This window comes from Onychomys torridus, chromosome 8, assembly GCF_903995425.1.
Source record: "Onychomys torridus chromosome 8, mOncTor1.1, whole genome shotgun sequence".
Taxonomy (NCBI): Eukaryota; Metazoa; Chordata; class Mammalia; order Rodentia; family Cricetidae; genus Onychomys; species Onychomys torridus.
Genome location: NC_050450.1, coordinates 2970327 through 2988810, shown reverse-complemented (window position 1 = coordinate 2988810; position 18484 = coordinate 2970327). Strand labels below are relative to the sequence as shown.

The 18484-nt window shown below is 43.2% G+C and overlaps 1 protein-coding gene across 4 annotated transcripts in view; it reads left to right on the top strand.

Moving 5' to 3' along the window:
- The window catches only part of Spidr (scaffold protein involved in DNA repair), a 306197-nt gene that overhangs the window by 284414 nt on the left and 3299 nt on the right, over window positions 1-18484 (top strand). For all 4 annotated transcript variants that reach the window (XM_036196155.1, XM_036196157.1, XM_036196154.1 and 1 more), the window contains 5 exons: window positions 2639-2843; window positions 3293-3445; window positions 14108-14201; window positions 15825-15939; window positions 16214-16267. In XM_036196155.1, coding sequence (XP_036052048.1) covers window positions 2639-2843; window positions 3293-3445; window positions 14108-14201; window positions 15825-15939; window positions 16214-16267 — 621 coding nt within the window. The remainder of the gene's footprint in view (window positions 1-2638; window positions 2844-3292; window positions 3446-14107; window positions 14202-15824; window positions 15940-16213; window positions 16268-18484) is intronic.

Sequence of the window (18484 nt, the reverse complement as noted above, 5' to 3'; positions counted from 1 at the left end):
GAGTTTCTTGAGTATTATGAACCTCCTTCCACTCTCCAGAAAGGAATCACAATTCCAATGGAAAGGCTATGATTCTCTGTTCCTTCTTATGGCTCTTACTTTCTCTCTGCCTTCTCTTCAATGATAGTCCTTTACTCTTTGAGAGAGAGAGTAATACAGATATCTGTTTGGGTTTGGGTTTTTCATTTATGACTGAACATTGGTTCACTATAGTACAACAACAACGTCTTTGTTTTCAACAGCTTGACAGTGTAGGTAAGTAGGAGGGCGGGCGGAAGGAAGGAAGGAAGGAAGGAAGGAAGGAAGGAAGGAAGGAAGGAAGGAGGAAAATATAAAAAGAGTTTCCCTCCATGTCTAAGGCTGACAGTGCTATGTGGGTTTTGGTCAGCTGGGAGCCTCTGCTCTTCTGAGCCATCTCTGATGAGCATATTGGCCCCCTGAGCCTGAAACCTTGCTCAGGGGCCTTAGGAATTAAAAGGTGAGCCAACACGGGCATGTCACGATCCTAGGTGACCCTATTATAGCTGTATTACCTCTAAATCATGGATGACAATCTCAAGGAAGCTGCACTGTGAAGTCTTCTCATTTTTTATTCAATAGGTTTTATATAATCTGTTACTATTGTTCATTTGGTGTTCATGTTTTTCCAGAATTAAGCTATCCTTGGTCATTAGAACATAGTCAACATATATGATGTTTTAAATGAGAGATATCTTCCAAAGGCTCCTATATTTGAATACTTGGTCTCCAGTTGGTGGCGCTATTTGGGAAGTTCATGAAACCTTTAGGAAATAATAGTTTTTCTGGAGGAAGTATGTCACTTGGAATGAGCTATTCCTTTCTCCCCCTTTCTCTCCCTACTTCCTGTTTGCAGCTGAAATATGGTCTCTCTGCTTCCTGATTGCCCAGCCAGCCCCATACTCCTGTTATCATGTTTTCCCATCATTATGCACTGTGTCCCTTTGGAAATATTAACTAATATAAACTCTTTCTCTTCCAAATTGCTTTTGTTTGTGGTATTTGTAACAGCAACAGAAAAGTAGCTGATCCATCATTCTTTGAATCTTTCCTTTCTGACACAGTAAGATGTTTCAAGCTGACCTTTAATGGTTTGTTTTCATTGATTTCTCCTTTTAGTATGTGTGCACGTGTGTGTAAGTGTGTCTATGTGTATGTCTGTGTGTGTGTCTGTGTGCTGTGCAGGTACATGTGGAGGCAGCTTACAAGATTCAGCTCTGCTTCCACCATGTGGAAGATTGTCTAGCTTAGCCGCAGACTCCTGTATCCACTAAACCATCTTTTGAACCTACTCTTCGGACTTTAGACCTTAGAACCAGCCCTTTCTTCATGGAGAGCTGCCAAAGTGTAAAGGGAAAATGATATTTAAAAAACAGTGTCTGGGGGTTGGGAATTTAGCTCAGTGGTAGAGTGCATGCCTAGCAAGCGCAAGGCCCCAGGTTCAATCCTCAGCTCAAACAAAAACAAAAACAAAAACAAAAACAAACAAACAAAAAAAACAGTGTCTGGTCTGGATGGTCTTGCTTCAGGTGGAATGTAATTATGTTTAGACCTTCTCTGTGACTAGAGCGAAGAGACAGATGTGGATGTATCCCTGTGCACACCTGGTGTGTGTACCCAAAGTCATGTTGCACATCTGTTCCTCCTACCATAGACTTTTACAACAGAATTTTCTTTAGACTTCCCTTGTGTAGCTTCCTCTCCAGCAGAATGTAGTGGCTCAGAGATGGGAGCAGGGAGATCAGAGGTTCATGAGGTCCCGGGGCTCCACAGGGAATTCAGTCCCAATAAATAAACAAAACCTTTCCTCACCAACAAGGAGAAAGCTAGCTATATTTATATTTTCCTCTGTGATATTTACTCTACTTTATTTTATGTAATCAACTCCCTAATGAAATAAGCCCCCTCTTTACCCCAGCCCACATCTCCTAAGCATGCCATCTGCTCCAGCCATAGCAGCAGAGCTCTTAAACCAGCCGGGAACATAGGTCCTGGGCCTATACTTTCTTTGTGACTTGTACTTGTATCTACTGATGTAAGTTCTGACCCACTGGTAAAGGCAGAATGCCAGTTTACTAGAACCTCTAAAAGTATCACAACTCCTGCAAATGACAAAATATATATACATAAAAATTATCAAGAAAGGGGAAAAGAAAGGCAAAACTAATAAAAATGAAACCTGCTGCATGTGCAGCAGATTTATGACACCTGCTTTGTAAGTCCTCTGCCAGGTCACAGGAGGTCTGTTCCTAACCCTCCGGAAACAGATAGGTATCCATAGAGACCATGGATCCACAAAACAGAGAGCGGCTCTGTGTCCACACAGACATAGGCCTGGGAGGGAATGACAGTGAGTTTTCCCTGATTACTTCAGGGGACAAATAGAAAACCGAAAGAGAGGGCTGTGTTGTATCCTTTAGAGGAGCCCTAGCAGCCATGGAGAGGGCATAACTGCATCAGTGAGTACTAGTAACCATGGTTTGTAAACTTTATTCTATGTTTTAAAGTGTTTGTGAAATCATATGTTAAATTATGAGTATAAATAATTACTAATATTACTTTTAAAGGTTTTGGATATGCACAGCTAATAGTTTGGGGGTTTTTTTATTTCAAATTGTAGCTAAAGAATCTTTTGGCACAAAAGGAAATCTGGCTGCTGGTGACTGACATCACCCTACAAATACAGGATGAAAGGGACCACTGCCTTCCCAAAACCCTGCCGATCTATGTAACCCCCTCATGTGTGCTGAGCCCAGAAGTTCTAGAAGGACTCAACATGGCTGTGCCTCATAACATACTCTTCAGGGATGCTCTCCAAGACAAGGGTACGCTGGTTCCTTTTGATTGCTTTAATTAGACTGACTGCTTAGTTCCTACACTGTTGCCCCATCCTGCTCAGTACTGCCGGACCTTCACAAAGCCCAGTGTGAGCCTAGCCTGGTAGGGGTAGAGAGGCCATCTTACCCGCCATGGGCTCTCATTGACCAAGACCACTTGACAGGAGCCAGCCCCACAAGCTGTAGTAGACACTGGAAAGCACTATTGGCCTCTTCTTGACTCTGCTGACAGCACCTGGGCTCATATGGAAACCACCTCCAGTTATGGCCTAAATGTGTCCCTTTTAAAAATAAAACAAAAGCTAGAGAATATGGTGTATGTCTGGCCCTGTAACAAAGGCCTGTAACTCCAAAACATGGGATGCTGAAGCAGGAGTATTGTAAGTTAGAAGCCAGCTGAGGTTACACAGTGAGACCCTTTTTCATCTCCATGGCAGGTCAGATTGTTTGTGTGGAGCGGACAGTCCTTCTACCCCAGAAATCCCACTTGTATGTGCCTTCTGGTGCTAGTTCCTGTGACCTGCCTGGCCCAGTGATACTGGATGAACTGGGCTCCCTCACGCCTGTCAACTCCATTTGCAGTGTGCAAGGTGGGTAGCCCTCTGATTGGAAGCAGAATTCCACTGTCTTACATGGTGTATTATTTTAAATATACTGCTTGGTCACTTTTTATTGGGTGTCTATGTTCCAGACATTAGATGTATAGGAACAAAATAAGAAGAGGGTCTGTAATTGTAGACTAGGAGTCTATATAGGAAGATATAAATCAGGTAAGTACACAAACAAGACTCAGTGTCTCAAATGGGGCTGTCACCTTACAAAGTAATATCTAGGAAGGATCCTTGAGCCTGTGAGATGGCTCAGCAAATGAAGGTGTTTACCTCCAAATCAATGACCTGAGTAGAGTCCCCATCACTGACACAGTATAAAAAGACAGCTAATTCCCACAAGTTGTTCTCTGTACTACGCATGTGTACAAGCACAAGTCTGCAAATGCAAAACAAATGATTTTTTTAGGTACCAGAATTAATTAATTAATGACTGGGGTAAGGAGCAGGACTTAAAAGATAGCAACTAGAGAGAGGTGACAAGCCAGTGGAGAAAGGTGGGTAGGCTGAAAGATGGAGGGAGGTACCAAGAGGAAGCTGAAGGGACAGCTAGCTGTCAAGAGCATAGTCTGTCATGCACAGAAGTGAACAGCTTCAGTACTGATGAAGTAAAAAACATAACTGTGTGCACACAGAGAACACCCTGTAGTATTAACATAGGGAGTGGTTGAAGAAACCAGCTCTGAAGACTAAAGGGTCTGGATTCCATCCTAGAGGCAGGAGGCCCAGAGAGGCAATAATGCAGTGACAAAGAAGTAAACAAAGGACGAACAGAGGGGTGGGTTTCATTAGGAGGAATACTGATGGGTTGGGTAGTGAATCAGATCAAGAGGGAGCATGCATACAGAGAGAACGGGTGCAGCCGTCTGCAAGCTTCCACCTCAGGCCACAAGGCACGTGTTAGGTCTGCCCAAACAGGCATAGAATATGAAACCCTGAGGGCATAGCTGTGTCTTGCTTGAGACTTTGGATATTTTCTTGTTTGTGCTTATTATTGTTATTTAGCATATTTAATTATGCATAATAATGAATTTCATTATGACATTTTCATACATATATAAAGTATTTTTATCATATTCACCACCTACTACCTTCTCTTTACCCCGCTTCCATTCCCATTGTTCCTCTTGTTTGGGTGGTTGTTTTGTTTGGGGGTAGTTATATATTTAATGTTTATTTATTTATTTATTTTTGGTTTTTTGAGACAAGGTTTCTCTGTGTAGCTTTGTGCCTTTCTTGGAACTCACTTTGTAGACCAGGCTGGCCTCGAACTCACAGGGATCCGCCTGCCTCTGCCTCCCAAGTGCTGGTATTAAAGGTGTGAGTCACCACCACCTGACTGTTTATTTTATTTTTAATTATGTATATTTGTATGTGTGTGAAGGTTATGTGCACATGAGCACAGATGCCCTCAGCAGCCAGAGGTGTCAGCTCCCACTGGAGCTGGACTTAAAGACAGTTGTGAGCTGCATAGCATGGGTGCTAACAACTGAACTCAGGACCTCTCTAAGAGCAGTACACACTGAACCATTGAGCCATCTCTCTAGAGCATTCAGTTGTATTTTTAATAAGCTTATAAAATAGTTGGCTTGGGTGCTTTTGAAGCATGAGGAAGAGATATTTCAGCAACTGGTTGGGCATATAAATCCAGAGATGAAAATAGTATCAGAGCTTTCTTTTTTAATTTTATTAAAAATATTTCATAATAATAGTAATGCGTATACATTGGAGTTAGGTAAAACTGAACTCAGGGGAAGGTAACAATCTCCTGTTGGCAGAAGTTTCTCTCCCTCCTGCCTGTTCCCAAATACCCATCAGCTGCTTCCCAAATAATTGACTCAGAAGCTTAATATTACCTATGAATGCTAAATCAGTAGCTCAGACTTATTACTAGCTAAATTTCACCCTTAATTCTTATCTGTGTTTACCTCGTGGCTTGGTACCTTTTCTCTGTGTTTTTTTTTTGTTTGTTTGTTTGTTTGTTTTTTGGGGTTTTTTTTTTTTGTTTTGTTTTCGTATGTGGAGCAGAGGATCGAACCCAGGGCCTTGCGCTTGCTAGGCAAGCGCTCTACCACTGAGTTAAATCCCCAACCGGTACCTTTTCTTAAAAGGACATATTCATCTTGCTTCCTCTGTGTCTGGCTGGCCACTCCACCAGAATTCTCATAGTCTGATCTATACTTCCTGCCTGGCTACTGACCAATCAGCGTTTTATTAAACCAATTCGAGTGACAAATCTTTACAGTGTACATACGAGTGCATCATCTTAACAACAATCTCTTACTATATATCTTCTGTATTCTTGCTCTGCTGTGCCACACACACACATCACCTTAGCAGAAATGAAACGTTCTAGACAGTCTGTCCGGAGAGCTAGAGGTTCACACAGCCGTAGGTAGGCCTTCATGGACAAGCTGCTCTTCACCAGCACAGGCATAGGATGTCTCAATGCATCCTTGGATATCGTTTCCATTTTCTGTAAAAGAGAATTTCAGGGACCCAGTCTGTGTTTTATGGTTTTTAGTTTTGTGAAGTTCCAGAGATGGAACCCAGGGTCTTGCTCATATTAGTCACATATTGTACCACTGAACCAGACCTCATGGACTTTATAAAAAAAAACCTTTACATGCTGTATGGTTCACTTATTCAAAGTATTTTAATACTCACAAAATTGTGTAAGCCTTACTATAACCTTGGAGCAAAACAAGCAAACCAAACCCTGTTACATGCTGTCTCCCACACCCTTAAGAAATTGTGAGTCTACTTTCTGCTTCTGTGAATTTGCCTGTTCTAGACTATTTACTGTTATTGACGATTTAAGACAGGATCTGCTATAGCCCTTGAACTCCTGTCCTCTGGCCTCCATGTCCTGAATGTGGGTGGCAATTGCAGGCATGCACCTCCATGCCTAGTTTGTCCTGTGTTGTTTGTCAGACATTCTCTTTAGTATGTCTCTGTGAGTGCCAACACAGTTATGTGTCCCACATGCATGCCTGGAGCCTGTGAAAGTCCGAGAAGGGTATTGGATGTACTGGAACTGTAGTTATAGGCAGCTGTGAGCCACATGATATGGTTGCTGGGGGCCACACCCAGGTCCTTTGCAAGACCAGCAAGTGCTCCTAATCATTGACCCATCTCTCCAGCCACTAGTTGTTGTTTTGAATAAGATTTCCTGCTGTAACCTAAACTATTTTGTGACTCACTGTGTAGCCCAAGCTAGCCTTAAACTTAAAATCTTCCGAGCTCAGTCCTCTATTCACAAACTACCTACTCAGCTCTAACTTCCATTTTTATTTTTCATCATCATCATTATCACATGTGCATGCATGTGTGCATGTGGATGTAGATGTACACTTGTGGAGGTCAACTGTGGGGTCTGTTCTCCCTCCACCTTCATGTGTGTCCCTGTGTTGAAACTCAGGTCCTCAAGTTTGAATAGCATTTAGCACACTGAGCAGTCTCCTTGGCCTGGCTTGTTTCTCAAATGGCTAAGTGTGTTTTATGACCCAGGATATAGTCTTTTGAAGTGAATTTTCTCTCTAACCATAAGAATGCATTTTCCTGCTGTTGGGTGAAAATATCAAATAATCAGTCTCAGTCAACAGGAGTGTTAGTTTGGGATTTACTTATGAATTTATTGCTCCTACAAGTCCCATCTCTGTGTTTCATGGATTTTTTATTTTATTTTATTTTGTCTTGGTCTTACTAATATTGCCCTGGCTGATCTGAACCTTTATAGACCATTCTGGTCTTGAGAACCACCTATATGTCTGCCTCCCGAGTGCTGAGATTAAAGGCATACACCTGGCTTTTCATGTTTTTTAATGCATTGTTGCATGCAGACACATTAAAGAGTTGACCCTATTATTGTTACTTAATAATTATTTTAGCCCCAGTGATTTTCATGACTCTGAGGTTTGCCCTGTCTGAAATTAAAATCAGTATGGCCTTCTCTTACAAGGTTTAACATCACAGCATGTGCTCTCCTTTACGTCTAACCTGCCAGTGGTTTACATATAAGGGCAGTCTCTTTTAGATAGCATGTAGCTGGTTCTTGTTGTATCCATGTTGATAACACGCCTTTTAGTTTGTACAGTACGCTCACTCATGCTCATTGAAAAGCATTATTATTGTCTCTGACTAATACAGCTTTTCTGACGTGTTGCTCCTGGATCTCCCCACCTCTGCTACTGTTACTTCTAGGTTGTTGTTTTGTTGTTGTTTTCCCATTGCACTGAGCATTCATGTATTCTGTTTCCTTTCAGGATTTCTTTCTTCCTTTCTTTTTAAGACTTAGAATCTTACCTGGACATTGTACTGCATATCAACATAAGCTGCATATCAAAACTCAAAACTCTGATAAAAATTAAAGTAAAGTAAAATCTTTTTAAAAGGTACTAGTGGTTGGCCTAGAGTTTCTGGTATATAATTACGAAAACTCAGTTTGGCTTTCAGATGGCACTGCTGTCCTGATTCCTGTGGGAGTGTTATTAGCCAAGCATAGTGGTTTGTGCTCATGGTATGAACTTGAGAGGCAGCCTGGACCACGTTAGCTAGTTGAGGCTGTATGGCAAAACTTGGTGCCAGAAAACAAGCTGTGAGCACTCAGTTACACCACTACTATTCTTTACCTTGCTTGTGACTGAAAGTACTGAATACATGATTATTATTGTCATTTTAAAAAACATACTTGTCAATTTAATTTCCTTGATGATATGTTTCCTATAGACCTATATTTCTGACATTTTCATCCTATCTCAACATTCTCTAGTAGCATTCACTGCTAGAGGATTTCCTCTGTTTCCTGGCCAGCTCTGAAGGTGTCCTGAAGGCCTGGGGTAGACAAGCCCAGTATGTAAACACATTATCATAGAGCAGGGTACTGCCAGACCTCCTGATAAGAGAAAGCAAAGTAGCAAAGATTGGCTCTACCATTAGGAGTGCCTTCAGTAGGGTGATGGTAGAGAGTAGACTGACCTTCCCAGCTGTCCATGTCCATGCAAAGGCTGGTAGCTGACTTTGGGGGCAAATTCATATAAAGCTGGGTTCACACTGCTCAGTGACAGCAGTGCCCCTTCTCAGGTTCTTCCTTGTCTTGCTCTGCTGCCTCCAGGCCTAGAGGCTCTCTGATATGACTTGTTTTTGGTGTGGTTCCTTCTTCACATTTACCCTTTAAAGCCTCTTTTTACAAAGATGGTCTAATAGCTAAGTGTACCTTTCCCAAGCCTATCTGAGAGATTTCTATGTATCAGACAGAGTCAATGGAGGCTTTTAGCAGTGAGTGCAAGAGGTGAGACGGGCTTTTCTTTCAGTACTCCTGTGGAATAATGTTGTGGATAACCAACTGTTCAGTGGTGTACTTCCCAGCCGTCCCTCAAATCTGGCCTAAAATTATATGAGATGGTTTCCAATGGTTTGTAAATGCAAATAAAGCACATTTCTTCAGCTTGTGCCATATTCTCTAGTTGAAAGGAAGTTACTTAATCTCACATAAAAGTCAGGGCTGTGAATACCCCCCAGATACCCTGACTAAAACAGAGCTTTGATTAGCAGCCTCCTTTGTATTGATTGGTTTATAGGACAGAAGTTGGGAATATACCGGAGTGTTTGCCCTAGGTTCAATCCTCAGTACTGAGAGGGAAAATACTGTAGAAGAAAACTTGGGCTGCAAGATGGCCAGCATGCAGAGCATCTGCTGCTGTTTGGGATTCTGCATAGTGTCTCCCTCTGAGCTTCCTGCTGTGTCTCTGTAGCTAGGGAGCTATTGGCAGCTGTAGCTACTAGGAGAGAAGAATCCATTTTTAAGGGTGTACACCAACCTTTAGTGAAAAGTCACATGTTTAAGAGTGCGTGGCAGCGCAAACTGGATGATGCAGGGGATAGCATGAAGTTGATTGGGTAGGGAAGGAAAGGTGGGTCTTTGAGAAGTGAGAAGTGAATATGATAAAAACACATGGTACAAAATACATGGTTTCAGATAACCAACAAAAATGAAAAAATGCTATTTTTCATTCTTTTGACACACTTTCGATTATATTTACAAAGACAGTGTCATTAGTTGAAGTAATCTCTTCAAAATCGACCTATTCACCGGGTGGTGATGACGCATGCCTTTAATCCCAGCACTTGGGAGGCAGAGGCCAGCCTGAGCTACAGAGTGAGTTTCAGGACAGGCTCCAAAGCTACACAGAGAAACCCTGTCTCCCCATCCCACTCCCCCAAAAATGGACCTATTCTTGTTTTATAAAAGTCATTTAAGTTTGCATAAAATATAAAACATATTTAATAAACCAAGCCTTCTAGTTGTCATAAAAAATCTGCTTCACTGTCTATAAATACTGTCTCCTGATGCTTGTTGTAGTGGAGAATGACATTTTGTTTAGAAAATGCAAGTGGGGCAAGCACACCTCTGGAGTGAAGTGCCTGCCACACGCTAGGTTTTATCCCTAGAACACAAACAAACACTGTGATAAAGATGTGGAAGGAGAGAGGAAAGGGAGCAGGAGGGGCAAAATCCTTCTTGGTTTTGGAAACCTCTTTCTTTTTCTTTTAATATCAAATTGTTTATAATTCGACAAGAATGGCCTGAAGTACACCAGTACATCCAGGGGAACCATCTTCATCCCCACTGTGAACTGCCAACCTCATATTGCGTACTCTGCCTTGGCCCTGTGCTGTCAGCTGTGTACCTAGCTCACTGCCCTGGGCCTGAGCCAGCTCCTGGGCTGCACTCTTCAGGGACCTGTTCCACTTGTCAGCTTAGATTTTTCTCTTCTGGTGTTTGTACTCAGTGATCACTTCTTTCACCTCCCTGCTTCTCCAACTGGACTGATCATGTCCAGTAGAGACTGTGCCATTTTGTTTCTTAGACCTTTTATATCCCATACTGTGGTAGTTTGAATGAAAATGGCCCCATAGATTCACAGGGAGTGGCACTATTAGAAGGTGTCGTCTTGGTGGAATAGGTGTGCCTTTGTTGGAGGAAGTGTGTCACTGGGGGCGGGATTCAAAGTCTCAGATGCTCAAGCCAGGCCCAATGGCACAGTCTCTTCCTGCTGCCTGCAAATTCAGATGTAGAACTCTTAGCTCCTTCTCCAGCACCGTATCTGCCTGCATGCCACCATGCTTCCTGCCAGGACAGTAATGGACTAAACCTTTGAATCCATAAACAAGCTTCAATTAAATGTTTTTCCTTTATAAGAGTTGCCATGGTCTCTTCAGAGCAGTAAAACCCTAACTAAGACAGTAGTTGGTGCCAGGGACTGGGGTATTATTGTGATAGGCCTGACCATGCTTTTGTTTGGAGGAATGTAGATTTTGTGACTTTGGATTAGAAAAGCAATTGAATGCTTAAGTGGGTCTCAATGGGCCATCCTAGTAGAAGCATGGAAGACAGTGGTGCTGAGGGTAATTTGAATTGTGGGGGTCTGGCTGAAGAGGTTTCAGTGGAGAAGAATATTTGTATATTGTCTTGTGATATTTTGGTGAAGAATGTGGCTGCTTTTTGCCCTTGGCTGAATTGTCTGCTGAGGCTAAATTAAAGAGTTTTGGATTAATGACATTGGTAGAGGAGACTTCAGAACAGCCTAGTACTGGCTCTGTCGTGTGGTTATTAGTGTTAACGCTAATGAAGATTTATAATGAAAAGGAACAAGCTGAACAAAGAAAAATGCAAAATATACAGTTCAAGGAGTAAAGAGACACAAGGAAGTAGAAAGGAGTTAAATCTTGTGTTCAAGGAGATAAACAAATTAAAGAAAAGCCTGATGTTAGATGGAATAAAGGGAGTGGTGACCACATGGCAAGACCCCACCCAGCTAGGCTTCCAATCTATGAAAAGAATTAAAGAAAAGTTTACAGCCAAGTGTTGGTGGTACACACCTTTAATCCTAGAATTCGAAGGTAGAGCCTGCCAGATCTCTGAGTTGGAGGCCAGCCTGGCCTAGAGATTGAGTTTCAAGACAGCCAAGCTTAGACAGTGAAGGAAACCATCAAAACCAGAAAACTGGTGAAGATGTAATTGAATGAGGGGGACCATGTTCCAGCCCCAATAAACAGCAGAACTTGGCAGCTTCAGCTATATGTCTCTTGCTTTAGAGTTAAGGGTAGAAGAAAGGGTCTATGGAAAAGCTGCTGGTGCCAGGGTTGTGGCAGGGTGTCCCTGAATGGAGGCCTAGAGAGGCCATTATGTGAAGCTGTGAGAGTGAAGCCTGAATTGCCTTGGAGACACCAAAACGTTGGAGATACCAGAGCCATGGGATACCTGCTAAGGAGAACTGCTAACAGGGAGTGGAACCAGCCCAAGAGGGAATAGTCTGTTGCAGTCAACAAAACTGAAAGGAATTGGAGATCTGAAGAGCGCTTTGACATCAAGCATGAAGATGCAGAGCTTGGAGTTTTCCCAGCTGGTTTTCAGTCTTGCTTTGGTCCAGCATTTCCTCTTTATGCTCCCTTTTGAAATGGTAATATATATCTTGTGCCATTATTTGTTGGAAGTATATGATCTGGTTTTTGCTTTTGATTTGACAGGGGATCATAGTTAAGAGATTACATGAATCTCAGAAGAGACTTTGAACTTTGGATTTTTGAACATTGTTGAGACTATGATAGACTTTCGAAGTTGGAGTAAATGCTTTTGGAAATTATTGAGTTTCTGCCTCTTAGTTTCCTTCCCAGGGGCCCAGAAGAGACACTACTAATGGCAGGGATAATCTGCAGGAAAATAATCTAAGTACACCAGGTTCTTTTGTCCATGCACTTTATTCCTCTGAAATTAAATTCTGTCTACACAGCTTCAGTTCTGTTCTCACACTCAGCTCCTCTCCGACCCTTCTCCTCCTGTCCTCTCACAACTTAACTCTTCTGTCCTGTCCTCATCTTCATCCTTGTTCTTCTCCATCTTGGTTCCTTCCCCTTCCTCCTCCTGAACCAGTCTGAGTCCTACCAGCAGCCTGACTCTTACCAATCAAAAGCAAAGCTTCCAGGGTCCATACCAGAGCCGTGATAGCCAGCTTCATGTGCAACCCAAAAGGGGAGTGAATTGAGGAGGTGGGGTCAGATTAGGCCTGGAATAAGTCAGAAAAGGAATTTATGTGCTCAAAATATATTCTTATAAGTGGTTAGGTGAATCATTACAAGTCTATAATAAATGTGCTCAAACTACAGCCTTACAGGTGCTTAGGTAAAGGAATCTATAAGTCACTAAAATAAAACTGCCTCTATTTCCCTATGCTGCCCTATCCTGGCAGGGCAGGGTAACTCTTCTTGGAGCTGGGAATTCTGCCTCATAGCTACATTGCACCTGGTATGCCAAAAACCCTTTTGCTCTGAGTCACTTTCTCTGGAATGCCATTTGGGCTGTGAGAGGAAGGAGGATCTAAGCTTCATTAGCACAAGAAACAAAGCTGTGCGCCTTGTCTCCCAGGTGGTGTCTTGTCTTGTGTTTCCCTTCATTCAGGAGACCTGGCCATTTTGGCCTAGGATGCCTGGCAAAATACACTGTTAAAAGATCTTGGGGAAGTTGTGTGTGCACATGAAATTCATAGCAGAAAACAGTTGCTATATTACTAAGGCTTTTTACACTAAATACTCCTTGAGATTTGAGTTCCACCAGAAGAATGCCTTGATTTTTCCGGTGTAGCATTATCATATTCAGCTGAATTCTTACTACATTCTTGCAGCTTGTAACAAAATGCATTTTGCATTATGATATAGCCATAAGCCTATAGGGGCCCAGGAGTGCAATGTGAGGTTTTATTGAAAATGGCCCCATAACATCACAGAGATTGGCACTATTAGGAGATGTGACCTTGCTGGAGTAGGTGTGGCTTTGTTGGAGGATGTGTGTCACTGGGGTCTGACTTTGACGTCTCAGATACTCAAACCAGTCCAGTGTCTCAGTCTCTTCTTGCTGCCTGTGGATCCAGATGTAGAATTCTCGGCTCCTTCGTTAGCACCATGTCTCCCTATGTGTTACCATGCTCCCTACGATGATGAAAATGGACTAAACCTCTGAAATTGTAGGCAAGCCCCAACTAAATGTTTTCCTTTATAAGAGTTGCTTTGGACATGGTGTTTCTTTATAGCAATAGAAACCCTAAATAAGACACATTCTATCGCACTCATGTTTTTTGATTAACTAGATCATAAATGTTTTCTTAGAAAATTTACGGTGTGTGTGTGTGTGTGTGTGTGTGTGTGTGTGTTATATTCATTGCTTGTGCATGGAGGCTACAGGAGGACATCAGATGTCCTGCTCTGTCATTACCCATCTTACTCCCTTGAAACAGTATCTCTTACAGAACCTGCAGCCAACAAGTCCAGGTAATTCTCCTATGTCTGTTCCCACCAGCTTGGAGTTACAGGTCCATGTACAGCCATGCTTGGCTTTTTCTTTCTCTTTCTTTTTTTTCTGGGTGCTGGAGACTTGATCTTAGTTCCTCATGTTTGCACAGGAAGCACTCACCCACTAAGCCGTCTCTCCAGCCCTGTGACTTCATATATTCTTAACCACAATAGTCAAGTAAATCAGAAAATCACATAAAAGAAAGAATTAGCAAACTAGAAAGTAAGTCAGAGCTAAGACAGGCAATCCTGGAGGCAAGGAGATGGGTCAGTGGTGAATCCTGCCTTTCCTCTCACTAGGTACTGTGGTTGATGTAGATGAGAGCACTGCTTTCTCGTGGCCTGTGTGTGACCGGTGTGGCAATGGGAGATTGGAACAGAAGCCAGAAGATGGGTAAGGCTGCCTGAAACCCCTGGGGCCCAAAAAACACTGCAGTATCCCAGCCCCAGGGTCCTGCGACCTTCTGTCCTGTATGTGGGTTCCCTAAGCACAAAAGGGAACCCATTCTGCTGAGCTGCAGGATAGAGGCTGTGATGCTTCTTTGTGGGTTTTCCTAATGGAGAACCCTGTTTTTGCAACTCTTCCTGTCCTTAAAAGTGTAGAACTGGGGTTGGGGATTTAGCTCAGTGGTAGAGCGCTTGCCTAACAAGCGTAAGGCTCTGGGTTCAATCCTCAGCTCAACAACAACAACAAAAAAAGTGTAGAACTGAGCTTTGTACTTAGCTCCTTCATTACTAGAAGAAGAAAGAATAAGTACAAATGTGAACAGGTAGGACACGCTGCATAGCATGTCCAGGAGTCCTGCAGACTTTCCCAGGGGACAGTGAGCAGCTGTCAATAGACACCCCTCTGCTGCCCTTTTTTCTTACCCTCCTAGGCTGAGGTCAAAGCTAACTATTTGTTTTGGTTATGGTTTCTGTGTTGTGATGAAACACCATGATCAAAAACAAGCTGAAGAGGAAAGGGTTTATTTGGATTACACGTTGTAGTACATCATTGAAGGAATTCAGAACAGGAACCCAAGCAGGGAAGGAACCTGAAGACAGGAGCTGATGCAGGGGACTGATGTTTACTGGCTTGCTCCCCATGGTTTGCTCACCCTGCTTTCTTACAGAATCCAGAACCATCAGCTCAGGGTTGGCACAGCCAGCAATGGACTAAGTAAGCATCAATCACTAGTTAAAATGCCCTTCTGCCTGCAGCCCAATTTTAGGAGGCATTTTCTCACTTGAGGCTCCCTCCTCTCAGATAACTAGTTTGTATTATGTTATACAGCTAGCCAAGCACAGTGTCAGAACTGTTCGTTTCTCGAGAGTTGCTTCTCTGCCTCCTGGTGGACTGTGACACAGGACAGACCAAAGAGTGTCCTCATCACTTGTTTCCTAGAAGCCAAGAGCAGGGCTGAGAGACACTCAGCAGTTCGGAGCACAGGCTACCTCCAGAGGACCAGGCAGGGTTCCCAGCACCCACATGGCGGCTCACAAATGTCTGATGCTCTTTTCTGGCTTCTTCAAGTGCCAGGGGTGTACATGGTAGACAGAATACACACAAGCAAAACAGCCATATACATAAAATAATTTTTTAAAAGAGGCAAAAAGCATACATCTTCTTGATGCCTACTGGGTTGCTGGCCTTGTGTGTACACAAGTCACATCTAGATTATGTCAGAGAAGCATGAGTCCATGTGAAGTCAGTGTGGGAGTGAAGGTACCAGGGTTGACAGTTAAGCTTGCCCTGCCAGAGGCTGGAAACCCCATTCCCTGGCCTTCACTTCCTAGAAGACTACCTTCCCCCATGTTCCTCATGAATAATGCCTCTTCAGCTTCCAACTATTAATCCATCAGAACAGTCCAGTCCCTGGCTGCTTCTGGGTGGTTCCAATAATTTAATTCTGACAGCAAAATTTCTGTCACTAAACATCTGTATTTAGAGAATTCTCTCTCTCTCTGCTGGAGAACTCTTCTGATATGTCCCTCCCTTGTTGCTTACATTCTCCATTGTGCCTTCACACAACAGAGGCTCCTTCTCCTGTGGGGACTGTTTGCAACTGGTTGTGTCCCCTCGTCAAAAGAGGCAACTGCACATCTTTCTGGACTGTCCCACAAGACCCAAGAGTACTGTGAAGGTCAAGGTAGGAAAAGGGACCTAGAACTCATGCTTGATTCCATGTGTCTACTCTAGACTGCAAGGATGAGACTGGAACAGGGTACATGTGTGTTCTTTGGTTTACCTTGTGGCACACTGTCTTCAGTTCTTGGGAAGGAAAAGTAGGGGTCACCTGTCATAGTTTCTCTATGTAGTGTCTTTACAAACAGCTTAGATTCAGTGTTATACTCAGGAATACCTTGGATGAGTGCTTGCCAGTTGGTGAGATGTCACTGAGACCTTCTTCCCTGTCACTGCAGCTGCTGGAGAGCAGTATTTCTTCACTGCTGGTGTCTGCTGCCTCCAAGGATGGGGTAAGTATGGGGGAGGGAGGAGCAGCCTGAGTGTGCCCTGTGCCCTTGAACCTGTGTGAAATTGCCCCTTCAGGAAGACCCCTTTGCTGTATATGTTCATTTATAACAAATCCTATCATAACAACACAATTCACTTATATTAAAACATCCGTCTTACCACTGCCGTGCAGTGTATAATAGCAAGGTCAGATCTTTCCCTGTTTGGAAATGGATTCTCTTCAGATCAACCTTTAAGCAGGCACTGAAAATTTTCCTCTGTGGCTTCTGTTATAGACACACAGTCTGGGAACTAGAGCTTCTTCATGATTCCCAGGCAAAAAACAGAATTGCCTAAGACATGCTTTTTATTTCTCTCTCTCTCTCTCTCTCTCTCTCTCTCTCTCTCTCTCTCTCTCTCTCTCTCTCTCTGTGTGTGTGTGTGTGTGTGTGTGTGTGTATGTGTGTGTGTCTCTGTCTCTCAGTATGTGCATGCCACAGTATGCAAGTAGATATTAGAGGACAACTTCTTGTAGGAATTGGGTGTCTCCTCCTGCCCTGTGGTTCCCAGGGGATGACAGGCAATGTTACCTACTGAGCCATCTTGCTGGCCCTGAGGCACTTTTTATTATTATTTTTTTTTTACTGCTGGATATTCCAGACTCTGAATAACTGAAAACATTATTGTTATTTCTCAGAACTTTTGGGGTTGCCTGCTTTGAGAATTACTATAGTGAGACTTAAAAAATTGTGGCATGTGCCTCCAAAAAAAGAATTACTACATTGTGAAAGTTGGTCCTCGTAGTGGGACTTGTGTTCTTTGAAATGCCATTTACTATGTAGAAGCTGTTTAAGGACACTGTATCGAGCACAAGGTCTGAGTGTAGTCCACAGTCTTGCATGTAACTAAGTGTGGTAGCACATAGCTGCAAGTGGGGAGTGGAGGCAAGATCAAAAGTTCAAGACCGTCCTTAACTACATAGCAAGTTTGCAGCTACCCTGTGTCTACATGAAACCCTGTCTATAAATAAATGCATTGTAGGTAACACATGGAAGTGATAACCCAGAAAAGGGTGTCAGGGACCTGCATCAGTCTCGTTTACTGTGCCCCATGGAAAGCCGACCAAGGCACCTGTGGCTACCACAGCTGAATGTGTGGAGTGTTGACCTTCCTATCAGATTTCTCCTTAGCCTCCTGCCTGCCCCAGCTCCAAGCCAAAAAGGACAGCCGAAACACAGCCACCATTAACCCTTCTTTATCTAAACCAGAGCTGTCAGGATTTGAATAAAATCCGACGATGCATGAATAAGCTTTGAGGATGATTGGTCTGAGCTGTGGTTCTCAGGGTTTATGAGGTGCCAGTTTGTTCCCCTGGTATAAAGCCCATCAGCTTTACAGTTCTTTGATGGCCTTACACTCTGTCCTGGAACTTTCATTGGACCTGCTGGTGCTATTGTCACTGTTGACCAAATAAACAGTGATGCTTTGGCACCAAGTTAGAGGACACAGCTGCCTTTCTTATTCGGTGAAAGTCAGCAGTCACCATCACCTAAAAATGTCAAGCCCATTGCATTGCTCACACGTGGTCCTTCTCCATGAGGGACTCCCCACAAAGACATCCCATCAAGGTAGCTTTTATCTTTGCAGAAAGGAGTATCTGGTAGTTGGTAGTTAGTCCAGATAGGCAGCATGAGACTGGGACTTGAGGAACTTACAGTGTGTCAAAGGGGATATTTCTGGGTCTATTTTTGGTCTTTGTGGGAGGGAATATGAAACATGATGCAGGACCAGGAGAACACCAAAACTGATGTTGACAGTTTCCAGTGGGATCTGTGTGCCCAGGTGGGTGCTTAAGAAGGTGGACCATGGTTTTCTAAGAACATACCCTGTGGAGAAAATTGGGGAAAGCATGAAAAGTCCTGCTTGTGGGTGAATAACAAAATGTACCCAACCTCCCTACCTAAACAAACATAAGACCCACAGCCATCAGTATCTACATTCTGACCCATTGGTGCATAAGGCTGATTCTGTCCTCTGACTCAGCGGCCACCATGAACACTAATATCCCAAAAAGGCAGTGTCTGGTGATCCTCTTTGGGGATCAAGACACCAGGAAACACTATCAGAAATCCTGTCTCCTTTCTTTGATTTCCTGCTAGCTGAGGTATATTGTTTCTCCAACACACTTAATTCTCAACCAGAATGCTCTCTCTGGTAGCTAAAACTACTGACAGGACTTG